The sequence below is a fragment of the Bolinopsis microptera genome, chromosome 9 (genome assembly GCF_026151205.1).
Source record: "Bolinopsis microptera isolate Bmic1 chromosome 9, MBARI_Bmic_1.0, whole genome shotgun sequence".
Classification (NCBI taxonomy): Eukaryota; Metazoa; Ctenophora; class Tentaculata; order Lobata; family Bolinopsidae; genus Bolinopsis; species Bolinopsis microptera.
In genome coordinates this window covers 676,104-688,667 of record NC_087080.1, presented here as the reverse complement: position 1 = coordinate 688,667, position 12,564 = coordinate 676,104, and the positions used below count along the sequence as shown (strand labels likewise).

Genomic DNA, 12,564 nt, shown 5'->3' with positions numbered 1-12,564 from the left:
TCTTTTATTTGGGAGAGCAGACTCTTCGTTGGTAGTTTTAAACGGTGCTTGAGATTTGAGATCTACAGCACGCTAGAGAGTTCAGGCCATTGTGATTTCAGTGCCATTTTGTTCGTTTATGTACCCCAATTAGTTCAGGTTGTGTTGCTAAATTCGGCCGTATTTACATTTAGTTGTACAACAAGACGTGCTGTGTGTTTGAATAAACAGTTGCAACTTTAAATCAATAACCAAGCTTTACAACAAACTTGATGACTTCAACTTTCCTGTGGTCATGTACACCTTTCCTAACAGTAATATTTCCTCTTCTGTTGGTTATAATGTTTTTTACGGTCAGGTCCTTCGTTACTCTTCCATTATCTCTGACCTTGATTCTTTTCTGTGTTCTACCAACACCCTTTATAGGACACTTCTTTCAAGATGTTATAATGACAGACTCCTGAAGAGTAAATTCAGAAAGCTTCTGAAAGACCGACCTAGTATTCTGCACAAATACAGTATACTTGATGTCAGCGACATCCTTGACATCACATTTAACGTGAACAGGTGATCACTGACGAGTGATTGCTAGGGGGTCTTGGCACATTAAACCGGTACAGGTATTAAACCCCCGAAACCGGTGTGCCAAGTCATCTGCTGATGATGTTCACATAACATTATTTCCTCTCTCCTGTATTCCTTCCGTCTTTTCTTAAACTTACAGTTCAGTTACTTTATTTCACCAGGTCTACCTAAGGATCAATTATTCTTTGGTGGGGTTTCACTTCTGGTATTGGCTTCATTCCCGTTCCTTTTCCTTATTCTTTATACTTATTTTTTATATAGTTTAATGAGATTGCAATTTGTATCACTGTTGAAAGTGTGTGGCGGTTCCTCCGCCCTGCCGGATGCGCCAAGTGATAGCTTGTTATTATATGATTTACGTCCTTAGTTTTTGCTAGTTGGCCCTTTTTTTGATATTATTACCCCCTTTTGCACAGTTCTTCAGGAGTGTTTCCCTTCATGTTTTCTGTTCCTTAGACCAAACAGGGGCGTGAGCTGCCCGCCCTAGCTACGGTACGAGAAGCAGCGGCAGTGTGTGATCCGGTTATAAAGAGTGTTCTTGGAACAACAGCACTCTGCTTGGCTGCACTGTGACAGTGGGAGAACATTAGTTCATGTCACCTAACGCCCGCTTAACCTTGGCAGCCCCAAGGCATCTGGTTGGTGATGGTTCCCAGGGCTTTTTCAGTTGGAGTCGGCTGTTAAGTTTGTCCTGTAAATTCTTGACTTAAGAAAGGAAATAAAATATATAACATCACATCCAACACTTGGATTCATCCCAACAGTATTATTTCCCCTGATATAACACCGTGTAATAAGTCAAGATGTCTCACCTGTAAACCATTCAGGTCAAGTAATATTTTCACCAGTTACGTTACTAATAATTCTTTCATGTTAACTCACTCTGAATCCTTTTCTTGTAAATCTTCTTCTATTATCTATCTCCTCACTTGTTCTTGTGGTATTCAATATGTTGGGCTCACAGAACAGCGCCTTAATGAACGCATGAATGGACACCGTGCTTCGGTTAAAGCCGGCAAATCCTCCTTTGTCCATGACCACTTTAATACTCCCGGTCATAATTTTCATGACGCCTCCATTCAAATTATTGATTTTATTGACCCTTCCTCTACTGAAGACCCTCGTCTGGCCTTAGCTGACAGGGAACTTCTTTGGATTAATCTCCTGAGCACTGCTCACCCTCTAGGTCTCAATGACAACATAAAAGGTTCTGGTAATATTTCTAAAAGCAACTTTAACGATATTTATTTTAAAAGTAAAATAAAAAGATATAAAAGAGGACATGGCAGAAAAAAGAAAAACAAAAGCCATGAAGATAGAATATACAAAAGGACTCTCACTTTAAGAGAGATTGACAATAAATATGAAAGTTTAAAAAGAAAAATGTCTGAAAGCAAATACAGCTTTTATAAAGATATAAGTAGCCTTCAAAAAGGCGAGCTCAAGCAACTTAGCTCTCATTCCCTCTGCAAATCTGGAGCCATTTTCCTTGTTATACAATCTTTTGCTGGCCAAGACAGCACTTCTTCTCCTAATATCACCTCTGTTAATAGCGAGTTTATCACTTTTCACTATTGTTCTAAAATATTTGATAAACTCCGAATAGAATCAGTCATTCGTGACTCTAGGATCTTGACTCTTCTCCCTCCAAACCTTACGCCTTTCCTTCCCTTAAAAGTTTACTATAAGTACGATATTCCTGTCGGGCGTAAGCTTTTTAATTATAATAGATTCCTTAAATCACTTGATAATACTACTATTTCCTCCATCCTGGAAGGTGATTGCCCCTGTTCCAGTAACCCTTATTGCTATCAGCCTCGAGGCCACATCATCACCGGTGACCTTGCTTTCATTGAGCACGAGGATTTAAGAGGCATCATGAGTTACGGTACCAAATTTAGGGAACCTGTGTCTGTTCCTCCTGAGCAAATCTTGGAGAGCCTCAACGAGTGTTCAGCCAACTTCGCCACCCGTATGGCTAGGAAACATGGACTTTCATGTTTGGAATTCCAGGATTGGAAAGATGAGGTCTCCCGGATCTTCACCAATCGCCTTAACTTCCTCTCCTCCTCCCCTAATAACTTCACTCCCTACAATTCCATTCTACAAAGGGATGATGTTAAATCTTATCTCGACAGTCTTTCTTCTTCTTTTATTATTTGCTCCGTAGATAAAGCTTCAAATAATTATGTTTTTGTCTGCAAGAAGTTTTATCTTTTAACCCTTCTCAACGAACTTGGCTACGATCTCACTTCTCTAGAGTGTCGTGGCAATTCTACTTATCATCCGGTTAACTCTGTAGAGGATGATATTATTCAGGAACATGTGAACTTCATTAAAGATAACTTTAATATTCGTGTTTCTGAGGACAACCTTTGTCTACCGAGAATCTTTTGGATTCCTAAACTTCACAAGAATCCTTATAAGTCTAGATTTATAGCTGGGGCCAGTAAATGTACCACTAAGCAGATATCAGTTGTAGTCAACAAAGCTTTAAAAGTTTTAAAAGAATACTTTTCCAAATACTGCAACTCTATCTACAACAATACTGGAATTAACTGCGACTGGAGCATTAACAGCTCTAAACAGTTCCTGGAAAGGCTGCCTAGACTAGAGATTTTTAATATGCAGGTATACGACTTTACCACTCTGTATACCAATCTAGACCTTCAGGTTGTACAGTCACTGCTTTTCGAGCTAATAGATCTCCTCTTTAGTAATACGAATAAATTTATTTGTGTTTCTCTGTATAAGAACAACAATTTTTTCTCTAAAAAGGAATATAACGGATACTTATGTTTTTCTGCTGATAAACTCAAAACAGCTATTACATTTATTCTGTTTAACACTTTTGTTTGTTTTGGGGATCAGATTTTAAGACAAACGAAAGGCATTCCCATGGGAGGGAATTCTAGTAGCCAGTTCGCTGATCTTTCGCTAGGGAAGTGTGAATTCAACTACATGACACGCCTAATCAAAGAAAAGAAGTTCGGTCTCGCTAAGCTCCTCTCAAGAAACTGCAGATATGTCGACGACCTCAACACCATGAACTATTTGCATTTCTCTAACCTAATCAGGTCCATTTATCCACCTGACCTGCTTATGGAGAGGAGTGGTGACGACAATAAGTCCGTAAACTATCTCGACATCAACATCTCGATGAATAACTCCGGACACGTCGCCACCAAGCTTTACAACAAACTTGATGACTTCAACTTTCCTGTGGTCATGTACACCTTTCCTAACAGTAATATTTCCTCTTCTGTTGGTTATAATGTTTTTTACGGTCAGGTCCTTCGTTACTCTTCCATTATCTCTGACCTTGATTCTTTTCTGTGTTCTACCAACACCCTTTATAGGACACTTCTTTCAAGATGTTATAATGACAGACTCCTGAAGAGTAAATTCAGAAAGCTTCTGAAAGACCGACCTAGTATTCTGTACAAATACAGTATACTTGATGTCAGCGACATCCTTGACATCACATTTAACGTGAACAGGTGATCACTGACGAGTGATTGCTAGGGGGTCTTGGCACATTAAACCGGTACAGGTATTAAACCCCCGAAACCGGTGTGCCAAGTCATCTGCTGATGATGTTCACATAACATTATTTCCTCTCTCCTGTATTCCTTCCGTCTTTTCTTAAACTTACAGTTCAGTTACTTTATTTCACCAGGTCTACCTAAGGATCAATTATTCTTTGGTGGGGTTTCACTTCTGGTATTGGCTTCATTCCCGTTCCTTTTCCTTATTCTTTATACTTATTTTTTTATATAGTTTAATGAGATGAGGATTGTTTGATTAGTACGTCTGATTTATCTTTAACCTTTCTCACTTTTCTAAACAGCACGAGAAAAATAGGATCTGCCACGATATGACGATATCTTATTATACTCTTATACAACATGCTCCAAAAAGTTACAACAGTAAATCAGCCCAAATAAGCAAACAGTACACTTGATTACCCACCAGGAACCTGTTCGTCACCATGGTAACACCATGGTAACACTAGTTACTTGATTACTCACCAGTAACCATGGTAACACTAGTAACTACTTGATTACTCACCAGTAACCATGGTAACACCATGGTAACACTAGTTACTTGATTACTCACCAGTAACCATGGTAACACTAGTAACTACTTGATTACTCACCAGTAACCATGGTAACACCATGGTAACACTAGTTACTTGATTACTCACCAGTAACCATGGTAACACTAGTAACTACTTGATTACTCACCAGTAACCATGGTAACACCATGGTAACACTAGTTACTTGATTACTCACCAGTAACCATGGTAACACTAGTTACTTGATTACTCACCAGTAACCATGGTAACACTAGTTACTTGATTACTCACCAGTAACCATGGTAACACTAGTAACTACTTGATTACTCACCAGTAACCATGGTAACACCATGGTAACACTAGTTACTTGATTACTCACCAGTAACCATGGTAACACTAGTAACTTGATTACTCACCAGTAACCATGGTAACACTAGTAACTTGATTACTCACCAGTAACCATGGTAACACTAGTTACTTGATTACTCACCAGTAACCATGGTAACACTAGTAACTACTTGATTACTCACCAGTAACCATGGTAACACCATGGTAACACTAGTTACTTGATTACTCACCAGTAACCATGGTAACACTAGTAACTTGATTACTCACCAGTAACCATGGTAACACTAGTAACTTGATTACTCACCAGTAACCATGGTAACACTAGTTACTTGATTACTCACCAGTCGGGGAAGGTTGGTGATTTGTCCAGTGTTGATGAAAAGTCCCTCCGTTACCAGGAACCTGTTCGTTACCCTGGCTTTCTTTGGGTTCTGTACAGAGGGATGTGTTAGTGTTTATATTATATTATTGTATTGTTGTATATTATTATTATTTATAACTAATGTGTTAGCAGAGGTACTTATAATGGCATTTCTAGGACATGCGCTAACAACACTGGACAAAGTTCAAATTCAAAACGGACATCTTGACTTCCAATTTATGATTCCAAAAATAAAGGTACATTTTCGGTTGCCCCAAAATTGCTCATTGCTGCCAAAAACTAAGCAAAGTAGGACCAGTAATTAAACTAAAATAACTTTGCGGAGTGAGAATTGTAATTAAACTGCTGTTGAACCACCAACCTTTCTATCTTTAGTAGCCTGAATCTCCAGCAGTTCTACAAGATGGTCTAAGTCGTTGTGTTTATAGTAATAAACAGTACTACGTGAAGCTAGGATGCCTTTCTGTATCGCGTAGCACACTTCTTCATCGCTGAAATATTAATATCGTCAGTGTTATTGCACCTTATCACTGGAATACGGTCAGTGTTACAGTTGCTCTTGATCTTAGATTCTGGCGATCCATAAACGTAATTCTAACTCATTATATTTTGTATTTAACGACCTGTTATCTGTTTTGTTAAAACTTACACCTATTAAAGTTACTGGAGGTAATTATAATATCCTAACAGAATTACTAACGATGTGATGTTGAAGTGTGGGTCAAGTAGTTACCATGGTTACAGTGTGTAACTACTGGTAACCACTGTGATGTTGAATGTGGGTCAAGTAGTTACCATGGTTACAGTGTGTAACTAGTGGTAACCACTGTGATATTGACTATTGAGTGTGTGTCAAGTAGTTACCATGGTTACAGTGTGTAACTAGTGGTAACCACTGTGATATTGAGTGTGTGTCAAGTAGTTACCATGGTTACAGTGTGTAACTAGTGGTAACCACTGTGATATTGAGTGTGTGTCAAGTAGTTACCATGGTTACAGTGTGTAACTAGTGGTAACCACTGTGATATTGAGTGTGGGTCAAGTAGTTACCATGGTTACAGTGTGTAACTAGTGGTAACCACTGTGATATTGAGTGTGTGTCAAGTAGTTACCATGGTTACAGTGTGTAACTAGTGGTAACCACTGTGATATTGAGTGTGGGTGGGTCAAGTAGAGTTAGGGTGGATATTGTGAGGTGTATGTAAACCTTCGAAAACTATTTCGATAAACCTCCAGTTACTGGTTTCTAGTTTCGGTATCACATAAACAGGTGTGATGTATTTGAGTTTTAGATTTACTGGAAATTCAACCAGTTCATTTTGCACCAACAAATCAAGAGAAAAAATCATCAACAAGGTTTTGACCCTGAAAAAAAAATCAGGGATATTTATCGATGGGAAGAGAGGAAACTTTCCTCTAATTGGTGGAAGAAGTTTCAGTTTCACATAAATTAATATATAATATTATATCAAGGTAACTTGACTAGATTTATCATCTACGTAATTGTTAGATTTCAATCCTGAAAGCAAATTTCCCAAACTTTTTTTCACGTCCTACAATCTACATCCTCTTTTTCGGACCACACTTATTTCACAATAAATTAAGAAAATTAGCTCAAAAACCCACACTCCGCAGATCGGTGCTTTGTTTCTAGGCGACGGATCATCCTTTTTCTTTAAATGGGTGGGCGACAATTGACCCCCCGACAATTGACCCCCCGACAATTGACCCCCGACAATTAACCCCCCGACAATTGACCCCCGACAATTTACCCCCCGACAGTTGACCCCCCGGCTGACCTTGACCCTGACCCTGACCCTGACCCTGACCCTGACCCTGACCCTGACCCTGACCCTGACCCTGACCCTGACCCTGACCATGACCCTGACCCTGACCCTGACCCTGACCCTGACCCTGACCCTGACCCTGACCCTGACCCTGACCCTGACCCTGACCCTGACCCTGACCCTGACCCTGACCCTGACCCTGACCCTGACCCTGACCCTGACCCTGACCCTGACCCTGACCCAGGATCCTGATCCAGGACCCTGACCCTGACCCTAACCCGATCAATTGACCCCAGTGTAATTACATGGGGGGTCAATTGTCGGGGGGTCAATTGTCGTACTCAGCCCTATATTTCGCGACAATTGACCCCAGTGTAATTACATAGGGGTCAATTGTCGGGGGGTCAATTGTCGGGGGGTCAATTGTCGCGGTACCCTTTAAATAACCGGCGCGCCACATTAAAGTTTAAGCTTGTATTAACTAATAAAAGGTTATAACTTACACCGTAATCTATTCACTATAATCTATTCATTGCTATTTACTGTTTTAGACCTTGTACTCACTGAACTACTATGTGCGACAGCAGTTATATTATTTATATATTAATTATTATATTATATATATATTTATATCATATTATATTATATTATATTACGTATGTTATATTATATATATTTAGATTATTTGTATTATCAAGGATCTCTAGGTGGCCCACTTACTGCATCGCACCTTGCTAGTGGTATATCTATATATTTTATATAGAAATGATTTTTTCTTCAGAAAATTGTTGAGATGATCTAGTTAATGTTGCAGAGTTAATCTTGCATTTAATATGGTTACAGTGTGTAAATATAATATATTACATATATGTTAATAAATATTCACTCCATCATTATCATTAATATAGTCCAATCTTTTGATCGCTTGTTTATTGCTGAAAATCCTAGACTAAACCGCGGCTTGATGATTTTTACGATCTGAAAATGTTGATAAGCACCAAAGCCCTCTAGAATCCTAGATCTAAGTGTCCTTACCAAAATATGATGTCGCCTCGTTTGCTGTAAGCAGGGATTGCACTGGCAACTGTGGCGAAACCGTAACTGTAGATGATAGCTTCCTCGCATTCCATATACTGGGCCAATTTCTCCTCCAACAGTAAATGTACATCTGGGGATGGGGTGGTCGAGTTTATTACATTAACTTGTTTTAAATAATTGTACCTTATTATAAACTAGAAAGCCCGTGGTAACAGGGACGAAGCTAGTAGTATTCTTTGAAAGAAAGTTTTAATCGCATCAAAAAATATCCATCCCAACCAAAGATACAGTCGATTTAAATATAAAACACTTTAAACACAACGTAATTACCACAAAACCGATAAAAATGACGTTAAAACAATCTTTGCACGTGCATGTGTGCATTAAAACACCGTTGCTATGGAACGTTTTGGTTGTTACCTAAATTCCTATTTTTCATCTAATTTGCACGTGGGCGGTCGTACATACAGACATTCTACATCAGAAATAATTCTCTGAATTATAGTAGAGATAAATTGAGATATTTAGCCAAAATTTGGAATATTTTAGAATATAATTAAAAACAACCGTGAATAGATTTTTAAAATTTGAAACTGCAGAGGTAAGGTTGCTATAGTTACCAATAGTTCCGTAGAAGCCTCTAGGACCACAAGATCCTACTCCGTATTTCAGCACGCTTGTAATAGCTGCTTCCTAGGGGGTTAAACAAATTACTTCTTTATTTTAGCTTAATTTTTTAAACAAATTACTTCTTTATTTTGGTTTACCTTTTTTAACAAATTACTTCTTTATTTTGGTTTACTTTTTTAAACAAATTACTTCTTTATTTTGGTTTACCTTCTTTTAACAAATTACTTCTTTATTTTGGTTTACTTTTTTAAACAAATTACTTCTTTATTTTAGTTTATTTTTTTAAACAAATTACTTCTTTATTTTGGTTTACTTTTTTAAACAAATTACTTCTTTATTTTAGTTTATTTTTTTAAACAAATTACTTCTTTATTTTGGTTTACTTTTTTAAACAAATTACTTCTTTATTTTGGTTTACTTTTTTAAACAAATTACTTCTTTATTTTGGTTTACGTTTTTAAACAAATTACTTCTTTATTTTGGTTTACTTTTTTGAACAAATTACTTCTTTATTTTGGTTTACCTTTTTTTAACAAATTATTTCTTTATTTTAGCTTAATTATTTTAACAAATTACTTCTTTATTTTGGTCTACCTTTTTTTAACAAATTACTTCTTTATTTTGGTTTACCTTTTTTAACAAATTACTTCTTTATTTTGGTTTACTTTTTTTAACAAATTACTTCTTTATTTTGGTTTACTTTTTTTAATTTAAAACAAATTACTTATATTTATATACGATTATTTTTTAAACATACCGTATTGAATCTTCCCCACTTTCGGTTTCTTATCTTACAGTACTTATAATGGTTCTAGAACATTCTATAATTTAGAGATTTATTTTTAAATAAGAACATAAAATGTTCTATGATTTACATAAAAACACCCTCTAACATTACAACACCCCCACCATATGTCACATTAAACATTGTACTCACTATTTAGCTTATGTCACATTAAACATTGTACTCACTATTTAGCTTATGTCACAGTAAACATTGTAATCACTATTTAGCTTATGTCACAGTAAACATTGTAATCACTATTTAGCTTATGTCACAGTAAACATTGTACTCACTATTTAGCTTATGTCACAGTAAACATTGTAATCACTATTTAGCTTATGTCACATTAAACATTGTACTCACTATTTAGCTTATGTCACAGTAAACATTGTAATCACTATTTAGCTTATGTCACATTAAACATTGTACTCACTATTTAGCTTATGTCACAGTAAACATTGTAATCACTATTTAGCTTATGTCACAGTAAACATTGTACTCACTATTTAGCTTATGTCACAGTAAACATTGTACTCACTATTTAGCTTATGTCACAGTAAACATTGTACTCACTATTTAGCTTATGTCACAGTAAACATTGTACTAACTATTTAGCTTATGTCACATTAAACATTGTAATCACTATTTAGCTTATGTCACAGTAAACATTGTACTCACTATTTAGCTTATGTCACAGTAAACATTGTACTCACTATTTAGCTTATGTCACATTAAACATTGTACTCACTATTTAGCTTATGTCACATTAAACATTGTACTCACTATTTAGCTTATGTCACATTAAACATTGTACTCACTATTTAGCTTATGTCACATTAAACATTGTACTCACTATTTAGCTTATGTCACAGTAAACATTGTACTCACTATTTATACCATCAATACTGCTTACATAAGCGTATATACCGTGTCAACATACATATCAGTTAAATCTTGTGTACAAATTGATAAGTATAGTGTTAACCTACAGTAAAATCTCGTAAATCGTTCCAAAAACCTTGTACAGATTCGCCGGGAATCACTGCAACCTATATTTGTACAGATTCGTTAGGACCCGTGTTGTTTGTTCTTGGTTATAACCCGCATGCTGGCTTTTACCTCTCCTTATTTGGGCATCACGTGGTGCTTTTACCTCTCCTTATTTGGGCATCACGTGGTGTTTTCCCGACCTTCCCGACTTTAAATATGCTTACTGTTTATTTGAACACGCTTATGTTTTCCTGAGATCCGTGTTACGAAGATATATTTAACAGTTAAAACAGGGCCCGCTCTAACATTATTTGTGTGTACCTTGGTACTCTGTTTCTATGGTAACTACTGACACCCTAATACGATCCTGGGTTTTAAACAAGAAGGTTAATTAACTGTCGTCACCTTGGAACTCCAATACGGCGGAGACATGTTCGCGGGGACAGTACTCAGCGAGCAGCTAGGGGTGTGTACTGGTACCGTCCCGTACCTCTCTCTATTTCTCCTGATTCTCTTTTACCGCTGCAAATACCTATGTCTCCTGATTTTTTGGGTTCTCGTTTACTGAAAGTTTACAGCTAAGTTATCTTGTACTGCTAGAATCTTCTGATTCTCTAAGTTCTCCTGCATTGCTATAGTGCTAGGTTCTCTGATTTTGTGAGGTTTTCTTGTAGTTGTACTGCAAGGTTGTTTCTTGTACTTTATGTCTCCACTTTATGTGATTCTCCGTTTTCTAACTCCGGGGATTCCCCTAGCTGCTAGTTTGTCGCTATATATTTTTAAACCTGTTCAGTTGCAACCCTCTTGAGTGTTTTGTAATTTGGTTATGTTTTGCACTTTGAAAGTTTGTCCATTTCCAGATCCAACTTAGATCCGAGAGAGGTTGAAGTAATTCCTGTACTTCTTGTCTCTTCATCCCAGTCCTTTCTCACTTCTTTAATATTTCACGGTCCACTACAGTTTAGTAAATTTAAGTTTTGCACGTTTTCCGGAGCAAAAACGATAAACAGTACACTGATGTTACATATTATAAACCCTTCAAGGCTCAATCTTACTTGTGTATTTAAATATAACAGAGACATTTGTACTGGCTTACTGGGGAGTCTCGGAAATAAATCCAACATGAAATTAGGGCAGACCTTCAATACACATAATATGTAAACGAAGATAACACATATCACCTACAGCAGATTCCACACTAACGACCATTAATTACAAAGTGTACCACCCTCCCTCCCATTCCAGAATATTATTCTTCTCAGATTACTGAGTTTCCCAAAAGTCTCTGACGTATTTCCTGCCAAATTCCCACTGAACAGCCCTGAGATTGCAATTTGCAGGTCACTATCGTCATCAAGATGCCAAACTAACAATCACAAAACACAGAGGGCATTGTTATACGATCTGTATTTAAGTTAAATTAATTATAATTTAAAGTTTGTACAGTTTTATCAGCCAGGGAGGGTATTATTGAACCGCTTTTTAGCACATTTAATTATCTCTAGTTTTAAATAGTTTCTGAACTTTAACCCCCTCTGATAACCACTAATTTATTATTATCCGCAGTATCATTTAACCGCGATCAAAGGATTCTACCTAAATCAGATAATATTATTAGCGAACAGTTCCGTCATAGACTCATAGAGCGGTTCATTTGACTGGAGCTGGTATCACGTCAACAAGACGTGTCGCTAATATGTGGGGTCTCCGGACTGCGATGAAATCATCTCCAGTCTAGTGATATCATTGTCCGGTAACTTGAGTCTTAATTTAAACCTTCTATCTGTTTCTTTGAGGCGATAAATCCGTCATTTTATCGTTTTAATCTTTTGCTTTGTTGCTTAGTTACCCAAACATTTTGTTTTCTGTAATAAGAATTGGGCCAAGGCTCATAATAATCCATGGGCTGGTGTTCTGACGCCAGCCGGATTCTTCTATTTGAAAACGTGAAAGAAATCCAAAC

General features: G+C 37.0%; 1 protein-coding gene across 1 annotated transcript in view; it reads right to left on the bottom strand.

Annotated features, from left to right (window-relative positions):
• Window positions 1-3,633: 3,633 nt before the first annotated feature.
• LOC134821030 (serine palmitoyltransferase 1-like) overlaps window positions 3,634-12,564 on the bottom strand; it is a 56,548-nt gene continuing 47,617 nt past the window's right edge. Inside the window, exons 6-10 of the mRNA XM_063831696.1 lie at window positions 8,818-8,890; window positions 8,195-8,327; window positions 5,734-5,863; window positions 5,332-5,421; window positions 3,634-3,930 (exon numbers count right to left, since the gene is read on the bottom strand). Coding sequence (XP_063687766.1) covers window positions 3,634-3,930; window positions 5,332-5,421; window positions 5,734-5,863; window positions 8,195-8,327; window positions 8,818-8,890 — 723 coding nt within the window. The remainder of the gene's footprint in view (window positions 3,931-5,331; window positions 5,422-5,733; window positions 5,864-8,194; window positions 8,328-8,817; window positions 8,891-12,564) is intronic.